Raw genomic sequence first — 19784 nt, 5'->3', positions numbered from 1 at the left:
CGTCGTGTAAACTCTTAGGGCGCCACCCCTTGCCCTGTGCCAGGTGTTTACAACACTCGCAGGCTTTCTACAGTCTCAATACCAAAGGCGCGCGTGAGTCCGGATAAAAGTAGGGGCACGGCTGCGGCGGCGGGGAGTGGGCGCGGGCGGACAGTGTGTATCATATGAAATGACAGTTTTCAATTTTTACAGAGTCCAGAGAAAAGCAGATTTCTACTTTACCCGGTAAGGATGTAAAGAGGGAGGGGGCAGTGAGAGGCGTGGCAAGAACTATCTTTCCAAAATTGCTGGCAACTTCCCCGGGTTTTCTCTTCTCTTGGCTCTCCCAGTTTATTCCTTGATGCGGAGAGTTGTTTTAAGGGGGGAAAAGGCAGTGAACCAGGCAAAACTGTGCCACCAAGAGAAAGAAGGGACACAAAGAAAGAGAAAAATGCCTGAACAATTCACAAACTATTCAGAAGTTGAGGTTTTGGAAGTGGTTACTAAGGCAGCTGGATCTAGAATTATTTCCTAGACAATCAGTCAGTCATTCTTTGTCTAAAGAATTCCTAAACGAGTAAGTCAGACTGTTACTAAAACGTCCACCCTTGTTTACCCAAGGATCTGTAAGTAAGGAGGATGTGTGAATTACATCCGCTTGTTTGAATTTAGGGATGATTTTCCTGCTTTGCTCATGCATTAAGTTCCAACAAGAAATATTCAAGCTCCATGCTTAATACCTGGGGTTACTTAACTGTGGTAATTAATTAGGTGGGATGCTAGTGGGAAAGACTTGAGAGAAATCAGAATCCTTCTTATCAGTAGTGGGAAGAGATTAGGCTTTGGCACCACTCTTCTCAGCTATGACGGCCTCCTTGTCTTTCTTCATCTGTAAATTGGGAACAATTCCTACAGTTTAGAGTTTGAGGAATAGATGCAGATGGGATTACACATGAAGCACACACTTCAGAGCCCGACATGGAGTAAAGGCTCCATTTTTCATTTGTTCACTTATTCAAATGACAAGAGTCCCATGTGCCAGACATTGGCCTAAGTTCTAGAATAGAGGGATTTGCAAGACAATCTGGTCCTAGACAGTCTGGGTCTAGAGGCCCAGATAATTGACTTTCATAATTAGCAATCCAACCAAGCACAAAATTATTTGAGTCTTTGTTTTTTTCTGTAGGTGTCCATCCCCATTCTCTGGCCTCTTGGATGCAGTGGTATACATTAATGATTCTGAGATTTTACTCTTTTAAAAAAAAAAGTCCATATTATAAACATTTCTCAAAATTCCACCAAATGAATATAACTTTTATCAGCAGGACAAGCTGCATTTTCTATGTAAAATATAGCTTCTTTTATGTTACACTAAAAAAGATTTTCTCCAGATTTTTACAAGAAGATTAAAAGCAGAAGTTGTTTTTTCAGCCTTCTGTAGATTTCCTAAGTGCTGGAATTCAAGTGCTTTAAGGTATTAAAAATTCTTCACTAAAGGTTGTTCAGAAAGCAATATGTTATTACTTGCAGCAGTTTATGTAGGAAATCTGACGGTCAACAGTCCTCATAGAGTATTTGACCTCCAAAAACACTGATAGTGGGACAATCTTGTTTAGAGATACAAATTTTTAACTTTTTAAAAAATCAACAGTATCTGCTCAAATTTATTTGGGTTACTTGACATAATGTGCTTCTTGCCCAGCCCTATCAGAGTTCATATGTAGATATATCTGCTAGATATATCTGCTTGATTTCCAAATTTACTCAAACTTATTTCTCATTCTTATCTGCTCCAAATTTGCTCTAAATTATTTCTCATTCCTATTCTGCTCCCCTTATTCCTGTTTTTCTGTTCGTTTTCTCACTAAAATTGTCAGTTTCCATGAGAACAGAGACCTATTTACCAGTCTTGTTGATCACTGTCTCACCAGTTCTTAGAACAAGACCCTGGCACACAGGAAGTGCTCAATAAGAATTTGTTAAGTGTTGCATGAATGTATACCTAACATGGTGCCTTGCATGGTAGGTGTTCAACAACTGATTTGTTGGGTGAATAAAATTGATATATGGATATACGATGTTGTTACAAAGCCATAATTAAGCTGTAAGAGGAAGTCTGTTTGGTTGGCAGTATTAAATTGTATGATGGAAAGTGAGAAATTCCTTTAGATTGGAAAGGCAGAGAAGGCCTTTCTAAGGAAGTGAGAGCTCAGTGAAGAGAAGGAGTTAGGCATGCCAGCCACTACTAGCACTAGGTAACAAGTAAAGGCTACCTAAAAGCTTTAAGGTGAGAGGGAATTTAGCCTATGAAAGGAAGAGGGGAAAAAATTGGGGAATGAGGTTACAGAGAACGCCGGAGGCCAGGATTCTGTAGGCCCTTGTAGACTGTGGTGGGGATTTTGGATTTTTTCTGAATGAAAAGGGAAGCCATTACAGAATTTTGCAAGGAGAAATGACAAGATTGGACCTACTTATCTAAAAGCTTATTTCACCTGAGCTTGTCCCCTGCTACTCTTTGACCTCATCTCGTACCATCTCCCTTCTCTCACCAGCCAGCCTGGCTGGTGCAGTTCCTCCCACCCCCTCAAGCAACTTCCCAAGTCTGGGTGTTTGCATTTACACTTAGCAGAGAGGTTTTTCCATTCGATGCTGTTTTAAAAAAAAAATACTCCTTCATGCTGCTTTTACTGCTTTCCATGGCACTCAACATATTCTGTAGTTATTTGTTCACTTGTTTATTTTCCCCCCATTAGAATGAATGTAATAGAGCAGGAATTTTATTTTACTCACTGTTGTAACCCCAGCTTCTAGAAAATGCCTGACAGATAATAGATACTCAATAAATATATATTGAATCAAAGAATGAAAAGACAACCAGTGTTTTTTCAGAGAATGAGAGAGAGAGAAAGAGTAAAGCAATGTAATGTCAGAGGTGAGCAAGCTTTAGAGCATGTAAAGTTTTTTAAGTCCAGGATTAGGAATCTAGACTTTGTTATAACTGCCATGAAAAATCATGGGGAATTAAGCAGGGGAGTGATGTAACCTGATTCACACTGGCTGATATTTGGAGAACAAATTGTAGGAGACATGAGAGATTTTCATTCACTGTTTCCTTTGCTAATATAAATAGGCAGGTGTATCAGTCACCTATTGCTGTGTAACACAAAACCCAAAGGCTGAAAGCAACAATCATATATTCTTGCTTATGTGTCTGTAGGCCAGCTGATGGTTGACTAATCTAGACTGGGTACACCTGGGTGTCTCTGCATCAGGCTACATACCCACCTGGGTTTGGCTCCTTAATGTGGGATGAGCTTAGGTCTGCTCCATATGTTTTCATTCTGGGATCAAGCTGAAGGGGCAGCAGCTGCTCAGGGAAGCTCTATTCCTGAAAAGTACAGAGGTGCAAGAGAGTAAAGCCAGCCATAATACAAGGTGGTAGACCCACCAACGTAAGTACATTTGAACCCTCTCCTTATATCACCTCTGCTGATGTCCCATTGGCCACCAATTCACTCCCAGCTGACATCAAGGGAAGAATACTCCGCCCGCGTCAGGAAGGGTAAGGAAGTGACTAATTGCTGAATAATAATCCAAACTAACCCAGCAGAATGGATGGTGAGACAATTATTTTCTCAAATTGGAAATATCTTGCAGTGATTAAAAATGTAGTTTTATGCAGTCACTGATTTCTCAGAAACCAAGATACCCTATTCCATGTAATAATTGGACAATATATATTATTATTCTCTACAGACAAACAGGACTTGAAAAAATTGAAGCATTTCATCTTTGTATAAACAATAATAAATTTTAACTGACTTTATTTGTACTTTATGTTTTTACTTTTCTGAAATAGAAAGAATAGTAGCCTGCGAATTGTGTTACCTGGCCCTGTTTGGGCAGCTACACGACTTTGGCAAGTCACTTAATATCTTGGCATCAGTTTCTTTAAAATGTCTTCCAGCTACAAGTGCCTATGAATTTAGAGCTGGTCCATCAGCAATATCTATGAGCTACCAGGATTATAAATAAATTACTCTGGGAACCAAGATAGCTTATGATGAAACCACAAAATTAAGGAAGGGGTCTTTAGAATCATCAAGTCCAACTCCTTCATTTTAGAGATGAAGAAACTGAAACCAAGAGTGATGACTCAACTTGCCCAAGATTATAGATAATTTGTAATGGAGCTAAAGGTGGGAAAAGGCATATAATCCTATAGAAAATTTAACTTTGTTTTAAAATTTTTAAGTTGTGTGTGTCTGTAAGGAAACATTCACACCCATACATAGAAGATACATATTAAGTTGAATCATATGAAACTGCTATTTATGTAGCGTCAAAAATTGTCAAATATCATCAATTTCATTTGGTTTAACATAATTGAGAACATTAGCAGCACTATTTGTAAAAGCAAAAACACTGTAAATTATCCAGTGTCCACCAACTATAAAATAGAAAAATTAATGGTGAGATAGTCATGCAGTGGAATTCTATAGAACTGTGGGGAAAAAACCAAACCTTACAGCCAGAACATCAAGATTGATAAATCTCAAAAACAAGCAAGTCACCAAAGCATACTATATGATTACATTTTTAGAAGGTGCAAAAAGAGGCAAATGAAACACTTTATTATTTAAAGATATAATTTTATAGGGGAAATCATTTTTTTAAAGAAAAGGAATATTAGACAGAAAATCAGGAGAGTTGAAACCACATGGCTTGCGGAATCTTATTTCCACCATCAGTGAAAGCGCTGAGCCCTAACCACTGGACCGCAAGGGAATTCCCAAGTTGTTATTTCTTAAAATGGGTGTTTGATACATTGGTGTGTATTGAATTATTTTTTTCTTTATAACTGACATATAGTTCCTAAATCTTAATTATCCAATATTTAGAACAATATATAATAACATCAAAGAAGTTACAACATCATGCTGTTTGCTGACAGGAGTGTAAATTGGTACAGACACTTGAGAGGACTATTGACAGTGTCTATTAAAATGAAAAATAAAGGGGAATTCCCTGGTGGTCTAGTGGTTAGGACTCCGAGCTTTCAGTGACGAGGGCTCGGGTTCAATCCCTGGTCGGAGAACTAAGATCCCACAAACCCGGGCAATGCGGCCAAAAATAAAAATAAAATAAAATAAAATGAAAAATGAGTAATGTAATAAATTTTCTGTGTTGAATGAGGTTTGGATTAAACTCTGGAGAATTACTTTGCTTACTAGAATCATAAGAAGCCACCTCTGATTTTGAGATATCTCTAATTCCTCTGAAACCTTCCAAAGTCCCTACCCACACATTCTGCTTCATCCATCTCTCCCCTCCTGCCCAGCACCACTCCACACCCACCAACGCACCAGTCACTCCCTCCTTCAGTCACACCTGCTGTGGGCTCCCTCCTTAATATGCTCCCCAAACATAAACCAATTTAAGTTCTAAGGTCAGTAACTAGATAAGATTTTATTACTTTTTCCTGCCATAAAACTTGCAGCATTGGGACTTCCCTGGTGGTTCAGTGGTTAAGAATCCACCTGCCAATGCAGGGGACACAGGTTCGATCCCTGGTCCAGGAAGATCCCACATGCCGTGGAGCAACTAAGCCCATGCACCACAACTACTGAGCCTGAGGTCTAGAGCCCGCGAGCCACAACTACTGAGCCTGAGCACCACAACTACTGAAGTCCGTGCGCCTAGAGCCCGTGCTCCACAACAAGAGAAGCCACCGCGATGAGAAGCCCGCGCACCGCAATTAAGAGTAGCCCCCACTCGCCACAACTAGAGAAAGCCTGTATGCAGCAACAAAGACCCAACGCAGCCAAAAAAAAAAAATAATTAAAAAAATTTTTAAGTTAAAAAAAATTTTTTTTAAGTTTTAAAAATTTTTAAACTTTTTAAGTTAAAAAACCTTACAACATTAATGTCCGCTTACAATGAGAACTTACAAAAGGCAACAAAATTATTTGCACTCCCTTATCACCTTCTGCCTCCACACCCCCTAAAATCTTGGAAACATTTTGCTGTGTCAGCAGCTCAGAAAGAATATTGTTTGATTGGAATAAGGTCCACCCACACTGTTTCCAGAGATAAAGTTTTGGAATGGTTATGTTAACTACATAGTAAGTGACACTAATGCAGCCATGGAATTTACTGGACAGTCAAGTCAGATGTTTTCCCAAGAATTCATGTAATCAAAATTCTTACTACCAAAAATTACTTCGCACTATTAAGGGTTGGGTGAGATGAACAGTGCCTGGGACAGATTGCTAGATGCTAGCTTATGTGAAAATTTGCAGCAATTCTTACTAAAACAACCAGCCTGAACAATTCCTCAGTTACCATAGAATATCCCTGAAGTAACATAATTCTCTTTGGAATATTTAGAAGTTTTGTCCCAGAATTTATCCTATATCACAGGATCAAAGTTGATTCATTTTCAAATTACAGAGATAAATGAAATAATAATCACGAAAAGATTGAATTCAATTATTTTACCTTTTGCTAGCCCTGAATTTTATGGTTGTTTCTTAACTGTGTATGTGGTAAAATTCACATAACTTCATAATGCTTTGCCCAGGAGGCATAGATCCTGTTTTTAAAGTTTTGTTTCTAAGACATCATTTAGTTGTTCATGTGCCCTCTTAAGATTTTTGAGATGTAAAGCTGATTTTCTGTTTTCACTTAATTCTAAAATTGTAGTTGATTAATTTTTCTTTGCCCATTTTTGTTTAAGGTAAGTCATGCTAGGGAAATATGCCTTTTAAATGGAAAAAAAAAGTTGAGAAGATAGTGAGAAAACCTAGTCACGGTGTCACCTTGTTTGCAGCTTTTTGAGTGGAGAATAGATTATAAAAAGTTTCTTAGTGTAAAATGTTTTCATTCTGTGTTTTAGTATTTAGCCTCAAAAAAAAAAAAGAAAGGCACTTAATAATGGGTCTGGTTCAGTTGATTTACATGCTCATTTGAATCCTATTCAGGAAAAAAAAAACAAACCTCCTGATATTTAATTCATTTGTCTAATAGATTCTTTTTTTTTTTAAGGAGGAAGTGAGTTAGTAGACCTGCAAAATTATTCTTTTTAGGAAAGTGGTCCAGAAAACTAAACCCGCTTTTAAACATGTTTTCTGAAATGCACAATTCGTACCCCACCAAGTGCGATAGCTCAGTTTCCTGTAACATGGTGATTTCTAGACCCACAGGGTTGCTCTGCCCTTTCCCACCTTCAGTCGCCACACATGCTGCTGCTTTCCCGGAGACACACTGATGGCGTGAAGGAGAGAAGTGGACATTGTAGGGCTGTGATGAACCGCTGAGCCCAAGCCGGGTCTGAATAGCTCCAGGCTGCTCCAGCAGGCTGCTGCTGGCTGGAGCAGAGAACCGAGTACTGCTAGATCTTCCATTTTATGAGAGGAATCCAGACTTCCATGTGAAGTCTCGCATGTTTGCGTGATAACAGCTCAACAACTTTGCAGACATTTTGAAGAACCTGTGTGAGCCCAGCTGAACCTGTCTGTGAGCCCGTGGACCACGTGCTGGAGACCGCCCATCGGGCAGTAGAAAAACAGTGTGTCAGTACCGCCCACTCAAGTTTCTCTTTCTTGGAGAAAGAAAGTAAAGATTAGTGTGTCTCCCTTTCGTCGGTTGACATTTCCCTCTTTCACTTTTCCAGGCTACGTGCTGTCTCTGATCTGTCCGAATGCCTCCCAGGCTTGGTGTGAGATCACACGTGTGTCACAGCTGCTGGCTTCTCCTGTCCTCTACAGGGACCTGAATTCCAGCATAACCAACTGGAGCACTTCTGCAAATGCAGAGAACAAATACAGTCTTTATGTAGGCCTGGTACTGGCAATAAGTTCCAGTATTTTTATTGGCTCCAGTTTCATCTTGAAAAAAAAGGGCCTCTTACAACTGGCCAACAGGGGCGTTACTAGAGCTGGTAAGAAATGGATGCAACTAAGGAATTCAAGTTTCTAACTGCAGAAATCATCCTACTGTAAGACCACGGTGCTACAGGAGTAACATTTCACTGTCTCTGTCTTCGCCCCTATTCCTGTTCTTAGCAACTGTTCTCAGCAGTTTCCAGGATTGAGCCAGTTGTGTCTCCTTTAGGGTGAGACTAAAATGCAAGAGGTTTGGGGTGTGGGATGAGCTCTTCTTTCATAGCCTTAGTCTGAGATTACAGGATTTAGTCAGATCAGGCGACTCCCCTGATTAAAACACATCAATGGCTTTTCTTTGCACTCAGAGTAAAATCCAAACATCCTTGCACAGTCGCTGACCTCACCTACTGCCTAAAATGGCCTGTGCTATCTCTCCAGCTTCATCTTCAGCCCCCTTCACTATCGTGTGCTTTTCTCTGTCTCCTGGAATATACCGAGTTCTCTCCCACCTCGAGGTCTTTTCCTTTGTCTGCAGCTCTCATCTGCCTGACTGTCATTTAGCTGACTCATCCTTCAGACTTCAGCTAAACTATCACCCCTGCAGAAAGGCCTTCCTCGACCATCCTCTCTGGGGAGGTTTCACTCACCTCTACGCCTGCTATTCTCTATCACTGCACTAAGGGTTTCCTTCATTGTACTTGGAATAACTTGTCATTGTACATTAATAGTCCATTTACTTGTTGTCAACAGGCTTACTTGTTTATTGATAGTAGATTCACAAGAGCAGGAACGTACTAGCATAGGGGTTGGCACCCAATAAGTATTGTCAAATCAGTAAACGGATTACAGTAGAGTTAGGTCACTATTTGTAGTGACATTTCAGAAGCTGTGTAGCTCTGCTTGGCTATCCTTCATTAACCATGAGTTTTCTATTCATTCTTATCAAGAATAATGTCCTAAAAGAGTTAAATATCTTTCTAAGGTTCATAGGGGAAAATAAACGGCTATGAATTGTGCAAACAAGCTTATAAAAGAGTACTATTGAGGTGACATTGATAAAACAGTTTGGCATTAACAAAGATAGACAAAATAATAAAAGATAATTGAAAACTTATATAAGTACATACAGCAATTTAATATACAATTTTTAAAAGTGGCATTTCAATCCACTGGAGAAAGGATTAATTATTCAATCAAAAGTACTGAGACAACTGGCAAAAACTAGAGGAGAAAAATGTGAGAGCTTTACTTTATACCATTTGGTAAAATAGATTCCTCATAGTTTAGAGTTAAATTTAAAATGAAATAATTTTTTTAAAAACACCTAAAAGAAAGTCTTCCTAAGCGTAAAGATAAAGGAAGAAACAATTCTATATAAAGGAAGAGATTATCTGGATTGACCCAAAAAAAAAAAAAAATCCTACATGAAAACACCTTTAACTGAAACTAAAAAGGAAATGACATGTGGGGAAAATTTTCAAACTATATGACAAAGGGTAGTTAAGTCACAGTATACAAAGAGTGACTATAGTCGGTAAGAAAAAGATAGGTACCTAACAGAAAAAAGGCAAAACACATAAACAAGGAGCTCACAGAATAAGAATTGTAAGTGGCCAATAAACATACCTAAGTAAATATTACTTCACTAGTACCCAAAGATATACCAACTATATAACATTGAACTCCTGGGTTTTACCTACTATTTTAACAATATTTGGTTTTTCTTTAAAAAATAATGCCCTATGTTGGTAAGGGAATTTGGGAAATAAATAGCCCTCTCAAACATTGGTGGAAGCAATATAAATGGGTACAAACTTTCCTGAGAGCAATTTGGGAAAGCTTAGAAATGTTAATTATCTTAAAATCTAATAATTCTACCTCTAGGAATTTGTCTTAAGAAGTGAACGAAGCTACAGTACTATAGTCGAAACAGTGTTGTATTGGCACAAAAACAGACATATAGATCGGTGGAACAGAATAGAGAGTCCAGAAGTAAACCCACACACCTATGGTCAATTAATCCACAACAGAGGAAGCAAGAATATACAACGGAGAAAAGACAGTTTCTTCAACAAGTGGCATTGGGAAAGCTGGACAGCTACACATAAATCAATGAAATTAGAATATTTCCTCACACCATATACAAAAATAAACTCAAAATGGTTGAAAGAGCTAAATATAAGATGTGACACCATAAAACTCCTAGAAGAGAACATAGACAAAACATGCTTGGACATAAATCGTGGCAATATTTTTAGATCAGTCTCCCAAAGCAAAAGAAATAAAAGCAAAAATAAACAAACAGGACCTAATCAAACTGAAAGCTTTTTCACAGCAAAGGAAACCACCAAAAAACTAAAAAGACAACCTATGTAATGGGAGAAAATATTTGCAAACGATGTAACCAATGAGGGGTTAATATCCAAAATATACAAATAGCTAGTACAACTCAATATCAAAAAAACAACCCAATCAAAAAATGGACAGAAGATCTAAATAGACATTTCTTAAAAGAAGACATACAGGGCTTCCCTTGTGGCACAGTGGTTGAGAGTCCGCTTGCCGATGCAGGGGACGCGGGTTTGTGCCCCGGTCCAGGAAGATCCCACATGCCGCGGAGCGGCTGGGCCCGTGAGCCATGGCCGCTGGGCCTGCGCGTCCCGGAGCCTGTGCTCCGCAACAGGAGAGGCCACAGCAGTGAGAGGCCCGCATACTGCAAAAAGAAAAAAAAAAAAGACATACAGATGGCCAATAGGCACATGAAAAGATGCTCAGTATTGCTAACTATTAGAGAAATGCAAAGCAAAACTACAATGAGGTATCATCTCACACTGGTCAGAATGGCTATCATCAAAAAAGTCTACAAATAATAAATGCTGGAGAGGGTGTGGAGAAAAGGGAACCCTCCTCCACTGCTGGTGGGAATGTAAATTGGTACAGCCACTGTGGAAAACAGTATAGAGTTTCCTTAAATAAAAATAGAGCTACTATATGATCCAGCAATCCCACTCCTGGGCATATTTTCAAAAAAGATAACTCTAATTTGAAAAGATACATGCACCCCAATGTTCAAAGCAGCGCTACTGACAATAGCCAAGACATGGAAACAACCCAAGTGCCCATCAACAGATGATTGGCTTAAAAAGATGGGGTATATAAATACAACGGAATATTACTCAGCCATAAAAATAAATGAAATCTTACCATTTACAGCAACATGGATGAACCTAGAGAATATTATACTAAGTGAAGTAAGTCAGACAAAGACAAATATATGAAATCACTTAGATGTGGAATCTACAAAATAATACAAATGAATATTTATACAAAAGAGAAACAGACTCAGACACAGAAAACAAACACACACACACACACACACACACATATATATATGGTCTCATACAGGTTAAATTAATAATAATAATATATAATAGACCAGATTTTAGACTATTCAATCATTAAGGGCTGAGAAAGTATTTGTGATATTTAGTTTTTTAAAAACAGCATATGAAATCATATTTTAATTTTCCAATTTGGTTATTTGCAAATTTTGTAAGGAGAAAATCATAAATAAACATGGTTAACTGCTTTGCAACACAATCCTCACAGCTAACATATCCTTTTTAGTTTAACTATAACAAAATCAGATAGGTCAAGTTCACAGCATTAAGTATATTAAAATTGGTGAGAAAACTGCAATTTCTAAAACAATCATAACAATGACTTAAGTTCACGAATTACAGAGTGGGAAGATAACTCTCTGAATATCTTAGGAAAGGTTTTTGTCCTTTTCAGTAGACTAGACAGATTCAATTTCATGGTGCCAAGGTAGAGAATAAGTAGAATCCAGCTGGCCAATGCTGGCTATTCTCTCATTGACTATCCAAAATCTCAAAAGCTCTTGTGTCAACCATCTTCATTCCTTTAAGGTCCTCCTTAGGTACCAACCTAATTTATGATTTATGGTTTTCTGTCTTTAATTTTTTAACTGTGGCTGAAACAAAGTATTTAGGGCTTATAATACGCTATGTCCATATCTGAATGGCATAAATATAGTGTGGACAAAAAATATAACCTGCCATATCGGTAAACAAAGGGTGTTGCCAACGTCAAGCCATTAGCCACTGCAGCCACCAGCAGACAGTGCACCCTGAGGGTGTTCAGGATGGAGAAAACAGGATACTGGCCCTAGATAGTTAAGGTGCATATCAAAGGAATGATTTCAATGAGCCCAGACTCTTGCATCTTCCCATACATAGAAAAGTGCTAAATTCATTTTCTTTAATTAATGGTAATCTTTTGATGTTCCAACTACCTGTTTTGTTTGTTTGTTGTTTTTGCAAAAACTCCTATATATTCTGGCTCCTCCCTTACTTATTCAGGGCAGTTGCTCAGAGCTGTCTGAGAGGCTGCCTCCCGGGCTTAAGTCCTCAGCAAGCCCACCAAATAAAGCATAATTCTCAACTTTCAGGTTGTGCATTTCTTTTCAGTAGACAGTAGTAAACCTGATGACTAAATAAAATTTTCCTGCAAATGAAAAAACTGACTTTGTGTAGAAATCAAAGGCAATATAAAGAAAGCTTTAGAAGATTTCTAAATGGAAGATTTACTGGAAATGACCAAGTAAATAAGCTAAAGATGAGATATACTTACGAGGCCTTAAGCCTTGTGTTTTCCAACCATACTCCGGTACCTTTTGTAGAAGTTAATTCCTCAAACCCTCTTCCTCCACTTTAGAACTTAATTTCTATTTGTATCATTTTCCTAGGACAAGGTGGATATTCTTACCTCAAGGAATGGCTCTGGTGGGCAGGATTACTCTCAAGTAAGTCCTTAATGCCGAGAATAGTGTTTGCTTGTAAAATGATAAAGTACATGCAGCTGTTCAAATTGATTAATTTATCTAAGTGGTAAGGATGGCATTTAAGTCTAGAAATTTTTGTGTGGGCATAATGTCTTACATATAAAATAAATCACATGTATTTAGAATTTTTACTCTTTCTTCCCCCCACCTGCACATTCTCAATACTGTTTTGGAATGCAAGTAAAAAAGTTATTGTCTGAAATCTTATATTTTATCACAAACTTCTTCTCTTGTATTTTATTCCCCATAACAATTGAGGAAAATGCTTCCCTCCCACATTTTCCCAGCTCCTAATTCAATATGTGAATGTTCTCGCTGCATAGAGTAGGTACACTTTCCTGGCCAGGACCAAAATATGGATAAATGAAAGTCCCCTTGGACTGCTTAGCTCTGAACAAATGGAGAGAAGATGAAGGTTGCCAGCACTCTCCTTTCTCCTAGACTTGCCCTGAGGATTAATGAGACTCTGTATGAGGTGAAAGCAGTTTCTAAACGCTAATGTGGTGTCCAGTAAGAAGGCAGTGTATCACCCTCAGGCACTTTTGCAGATTTATACCTCCCTCCTAACTCCTCTGAACTTTCTCAGATCCCAAGCCTAAAACTTCCAGGGAAAGGACCTCATAAACTGTAGTTGCACACAACTTCCAGCCATCTCTGCAGCCAAAAGCCTTAAAACTTCCATTGATTTTCTTGTACTAAGTAAGACATTTCAGTATTTTTGAGATCCTATTACAAGAAAGAATTGGATAACTTTTCTTTAATAAATGGTGGTATCTAAAAGGCTTGTTACCTGAAAACTGGGTTCATCTCTTGATGGGTGTCAAAAGACACAACCAAGTCAGAGATTGGGAGAAGGAAGGATTTATTACTTGCAGCAAGTAAGGGGAACACTGGGGATCTTTCCCAAAGCAGTGTCTTCCCAAACAGCAAAATTAGGAAAGTTTTAAACTAAAAGTACATGCATATTCATGAAGGGGCTTGAGCAGAGGAGAATTCAGCATAGAATTGGGGGAGAGGTTGACAAAATGCAAGCATTAACTGATGGAAGTCACGAGGGTCAGAAAAGGTCAACATCGGGACTTCCCTGGTGGCGCAGTGGTTAAGAATCCGCTGGCCAATGCAGGGGACATGGGTTCGAGCCCTGGTCCAGGAAGATCCCACATGCCACGGAGCAACTAAGCTCGTGCGCCACAACTACTGAACCTGCACTCTAGAGCCCTCAAGCCACAACTACTGAAGCCCACATGCCCTAAAGCCCACACACTGCAACTACTGAGCCCACACGCTGCATCTACTGAAGCCCGTGTACTCTAGGGCCCGTGTGCCACAACTACTGAGCCCACGTGCTGCAACTACTGAAGCCTGCGCGCCTAGAGCCCATGCTCCGCAACAAGAGAAGCCACCAAGAAGCCCGTGCACTACAATGAAGAGTAGCACCTGCTCACCACAATTAGAGAAAGCCCGCACACGGCAACGAAGACCCCACACAACCAAAAATAAATTTTTAAAAATAATAATAATTACAATACCTTAAAAAAAACAACTTCTAAAAAATAAGTGTTATATATGCTGGGGAAGCACCATGGTTCAATTAAGAAAAAAAGAAAAAGAAAAGGTCAACATCATCGTCCCTTGGGTTCAAGTTGATCTGGTGGTTGAGGGGACTTAAATTCTGCAAAATAGCTCAAGGGAGTACTTCAGGCTAATCTTTACCATTGAAACAGAACTGGGAGTCTTTACAACTGATTTATCATCTTTGCTGTTGTTACTTCTCTTGCCTGATAACAGTTTGTTCTTTTGTTCCCTTAAGATCATTAATTACTGAGACCTGTTCGAGGGCAAGCATTGTGGCCAGGCTTAGATCAAAGAAAGGCTTAGTCCTAAAATGGCTTCTCTTATGTCAAAAAGCTATATCTGGTTCTTTTCTCTGGGGATCCCATACCCTATCTGCTTACAGGATGGTGAATAAAAATAATTTAAATTTGTATAGCTTTTTCAGCTTTTAAGGTGTTTTCACATCTGTTTTCTTACTTCATATGAGTAAATGTTGTCAGGGACTGTGCTGGGAAGATTCCAAATAAATCTTTGGATCATTCTTTCTCCTTTTCTCTCTCTCTCTGTCTGTCGTATCTCTCCACCCTCTACCCACACAATAGAATGAAAGTAGAAGGAGAATATTATGTGGCTATGTTTGTAATTTTAGTCTCACCATGCACAAAGTTTCTGCCAGTATTGAAGAGTGAAAAGCAAAAGTCTTCAACATCAGAGATTTTATCTAGTGACAAACATACAGTACTTTAATTATGAAATCAGTATTTTCCTGGAAAGCTGTCTATAATGATAAAAATATAAATAATGAAGTATTCAAGAAAACATGTCGATGAAAAAAATTAATCAGTCGATCTAAGAAAAAAATGGAAAGTTTTATTCACACCGAACTGAGGATTATAACCCGGGAACAGCCTCTCAGAAACAGAACTGCTCCGCCTGTTAGAGATCAAAGCAGTTATAAGTTCTTGAGACAGGGGGCATTAAATGCCATCTAATGGACAGTTTACACAATCCAGAGCTGCACTTACAAAGAGAGTAGTGGGCCCTTATGAGATTAAGAAGTAAGGTCATCTCCTAAGGAGGTCTGGTTAATGCAGACGCACAACACACACTAAAGGGGAGGGAGGAGGCCCAAATGGGCCACAAAAAAAAATTATTTTTAAATTTTTCTCATCTTGCCATAAAATATGAATTTCATTTCATTACTTACTATTCTGAGAAAACTACCACTGTTGCTCTGAAGAGAGCAGTCTCCTACCGTTCTGTACGTTTCTATTTGTTTTATGATATTTTAAAGCTGATTACTTCTGTAGATTTGGCTGGGGCTGGGGTCGGGCTTGGGGGGTGGAGTGGATAGCAGCCAGAGGGAAAAAGAAAATGGGTGCTGGTGTCTTTTATCTGTTCCAGGAGCTCTCTCTACAATGTGTCTGCTTGGCACAGTTTACAGCGTGAAATACTGCATTCTGTGGGCAAGCATTCAGTTGTGACCCATGAGAATAATTTGGCCCCAATTCAAGGGCGCAACTCTTAGAAAGATTTTCCCTCACTCTAGAAGTTAATTGCATCACACTATCTTATGGAAGCCTGGAGTTCCTCAGATAAGGATTCCAGGAGCATGTTGTTAGGACTTTCAAAGAGCTGCTTGGATATCCTTGAGCTACTGAGATACTGTTACTTACTTGTAGATCATCTGCAATCCAGAGGTGCCTGACTACACAGGCCCGTGGTAGGCATCTCTGCCTATGCCCTGCCTAGACTGTACATCTCTAGAAAGCATTCTAATTTTACAAACTGCTTTATTGTTAATTTGCATAGCAGTAGGTATTCTTGAGCAAACAATCATTCTTACTTACTTGCTCCAAAGCTACCTCTTCTAGATTTCATCAGAGTTACCAAATGTGTTTCTGGTTCTAAAGTAACTAAAAACTTTATTGAAGGTCATTTAAAATAGATATTCCTCTGTCACCACTTTTTGCATTAACTGAGTTTGTATCACCAGGTAATTACAGTTTATTCTTTTAATACCAAACCTTCCCCACCTTCCCTAAAAGAAGTTAAATTATTCCTTTTCATTAGATATATGAGTGTCTTTGGGATAAAAGACTACTGCTTTGCATGTGTCAGTTGTTTTTCTCATAGGATAAATAAGCCTATCTTTTATATTAATACTGCTGCTTGCTTTCCAGTGGGAGCAGGCGAGGCTGTGAATTTTGCAGCTTATGCTTTTGCACCTGCCACCTTGGTCACCCCACTGGGCGCTCTGAGTGTTCTCATAAGGTACGTAAGCAATAAGGAACTTGGCTTCTGAGGGATTTTAATACCATGATAAACTTAACCCACAAGAAACAGATTACTAAGCATACCTCAAAACAGAATTTTGAAAATCACAAAAATAATGTGAGAAGACCATACAATAAATAAACAAATAAATACAAATAATACATACAAATAAATAAATATATACATGTGTATATAAATGTATAAATAAATACAAATAATAAATAGCAGGAGAAATAGGAAATAGATGGTCTTCCCGCAAAACACAAAGTAATTGTGTGTTTTATTTGTGACGATTCAGTGGAGCCAAGCAGATTTTTTTTCCCTCTCACCTGAACAAATTGCCGCAGCCCTTTTAATGCTTTCTGTTGTCATAGTGGCTAAAGACCGTAGTTGTCAGAGGACTTTCAAAAGCATGGTGTTCAGGTTAAATTTCAACTTTCACTAAAACTCTTGCATTGTCTGCTGGATACTTCTGTTTGGAGATATCTTAGTTTCTTTTAGTACTGGAAACAGGAATCATTTTCCTGTCAATAAAAAGTGGATCTAATATTTCTGAGTTGGTCTTTATTATGATTCCAAATGAATGTGTTCCATGAGCCCATGAACTCTTTTATTCTGTAACTAAGCAACTGTTTTGTTTGTTGTCTTTTTTCTTTTCCTTTTATCTCCATTCATTACCAACCTCTAGAAGAAAGCTTATGACTAAGCCTACCCACTTCTTTTCACCTTCTTTGTAGGATTGTTGTGAGAAGTGAGTCCATACAGAAAGCACTAGAACACTGACTACTAGTGAATGGTAGATGTCGGTAGTAGCACTTTTTGCTGAGGCTGCAGTCCTCGTCGGTGGCCACATGAGGGTGACTCTCAGAAAGCACCTGGTAATTGACCATCGTCTTGGGTGCAAATGGATACTGATAATGCCCTGGTGGGAGTGCCAGGGCATCAGGAGAAGGGGCCACAGTGGACCTACTGGTTGAGCCGCAGGATGGCATAATCTGTGTCCATGGTGGTGCCAACCTAGAACTTCCTGAGGCCATGGCAACAAGGTAGTGGGAGCAGTGAAAAGGTGAAAGTATCAGAGCAATAGCAGCTGGTAAGGAAATATTTTAATATTTTGACAACCCATATGGTTGTACTTGTATGTACCAGGTAACTATTGGCCCTGAGCAGAGTAATTCTTCTTTAGGTGTATATCATTCTTTGAAGCTTTCATGAGCACACATGTTCTAAATGTGTCATGCCAGTAAGATGTAAAAGTTCTTCCATTGTGTTTGGCTTTACAGGAGAAAATGGGGAAATTCAAAATGAATTGAGTGGGACCTCTTAGAAGGTCATGGGAAGATTACAGGTGTATAGAATGCCTATTATAACTTTTTAACTATAAAAGCAATTAAGCAGACTTGATTAATTACTTGTATTTTTCTAGATACAAATTTAGTAATATATAACGAACTTCACACACAGAAAGGAAGGAAGGGAGGGAGGGAGGGAAGGAAGGAAGGAAGCCAGCCACCCAGGGTTTTCAGTGTCACATAGCATATTCCAATCAGTTGATTGGGATACAGATTGGTGCGCACCACAGTGCGACGTCTGAGCTGCCATGGAATCCAAAGGTAACTGAACAAGAGTGATTTTTTTTTTCTTCTTCCAACAGTGCACTGTTGTCTTCCTATTTTTTAAATGAGCACTTGAACATTCATGGGAAAATAGGCTGCATATTAAGTATATTGGGGTCAACTGTGATGGTTATCCATGCCCCACAAGAAGAGGAAGTCGCTTCTCTGCATGAAATGGAAATGAAATTGAGAGACCCAGGTCTGTGATTCAACCAAAAGAAACACTTACTCAAATTCTGCTCCACTTTCTCTTCTCATCAAATGAATTGGTAATAATACTGTAATAGGCTTCCTAGAAGCCTAGTTGTGGGTTGAGATACAGTACAGTTTGACCGAGTGATACAAGTCTTCTGAAAAGGTGGCACAACTTATTTTTGTGTCCATGCTTCCCCTCCACAAAATGAAAGGAAGAGATGGGGATAGAAAAGGGAAAAGACATATACTCCAACCCAAACTTTCACATCTTTCTCCCTCTGAAAATAAAAAGTCAATCAGACAATACCTGCTGTACCTCATAGTGTTGTCTATGAGGTTCAAATGATACGTCTGTGAAAGTCCATTGTGAAATACTGAGCCATGCAGTAAAATGTTGTTGTTGTTCCTGTTTTTTTATTTAGTCTCATGTCTCCTTCCAAAACACCTAGGCTCCTAAACTCATGACTTACAAGATTTCAGAAAGATTTGATCCTATTAGCATTTTCTGAAGTCTAATTCTTTTCTCCTCCTAACAGGATTTATCTCCTTTGCTGTGATCATAACTGTGATCTCCTTGGTGCTGATTTTGATTGTAGCTCCCAAGAAAGGACAGACCAATATACTGGTCTACATTTCAATCTGTTCATTGATTGGAGCATTTTCAGTTTCTTCTGTCAAGGGCCTGGGAATTGCCATTAAGGAACTACTGGAATGGAAGCCCATTTATAAGCATCCCCTGGTCTTTGTTTTGCTGGCTGTACTCGTGCTTTCAGTGACAACACAGATTAACTATCTCAACAAGGCACTGGACACTTTTAATACATCTCTTGTGACTCCCATTTATTATGTGTTCTTCACTTCCATGGTAGTAACTTGCTCCGCCATCTTATTCCAAGAATGGTATGGCATGAATGCTGGAGATATCATCGGGACTTTGAGTGGGTTCTTCACCATTATCAATGGCATCTTCCTTCTACATGCTTTTAAAAACACTGACATTACCTGGAGTGATCTGACATCCACTACTCAGAAAGAAGTCCTCTCTCTGAATGGCAATGAAGACAAATACGTCTTACTAGAGAATGTAGAATGTTCAGCCCCAGGATTTGACGATGACATTACCTTGTTTAGCAGGACTGATGATCAAAGTCCCTAGAAACCCTGAACTTTAACCGCTAAGAGACACTTGGAGAGGAGAAGGAATACCTGATTCTTGGAACAACTATTAGGAAAGCTGGCATTTTTAAAGTTCTAACTAATAATTTAGACATGAGGCCAAATAAAAATGCCTTTATTTTTGGCCATCAAATTTGAAAATCAGGGCTTCCCTGTTGGCGCAGTGGTTGAGAGTCCGCCTGCCGATGCAGGGGACACGGGTTCGTGCCCGGGTCCGGGAAGATCCCACATGCCGCG

At 39.0% G+C, this 19784-nt stretch overlaps 1 protein-coding gene across 1 annotated transcript in view; it reads left to right on the top strand.

Moving 5' to 3' along the window:
• The window catches only part of NIPAL1 (NIPA like domain containing 1), a 22479-nt gene extending 2952 nt beyond the window's left edge, over nt 1-19527 (top strand). The window contains exons 2-6 of the mRNA XM_007450968.1: nt 7655-7921; nt 12634-12690; nt 16467-16557; nt 18215-18375; nt 18908-19527. Coding sequence (XP_007451030.1) covers nt 7655-7921; nt 12634-12690; nt 16467-16557; nt 18215-18375; nt 18908-19527 — 1196 coding nt within the window. The remainder of the gene's footprint in view (nt 1-7654; nt 7922-12633; nt 12691-16466; nt 16558-18214; nt 18376-18907) is intronic.
• The last annotated feature ends 257 nt before the right edge of the window (nt 19528-19784 follow it).

This window comes from Lipotes vexillifer, unplaced genomic scaffold (genome assembly GCF_000442215.2).
Source record: "Lipotes vexillifer unplaced genomic scaffold, Lipotes_vexillifer_v1.1 scaffold404, whole genome shotgun sequence".
Taxonomy (NCBI): Eukaryota; Metazoa; Chordata; class Mammalia; order Artiodactyla; family Lipotidae; genus Lipotes; species Lipotes vexillifer.
The sequence above is the reverse complement of the archived record's forward strand: the minus strand, read 5'-3'. Positions and strand labels throughout refer to the sequence as shown.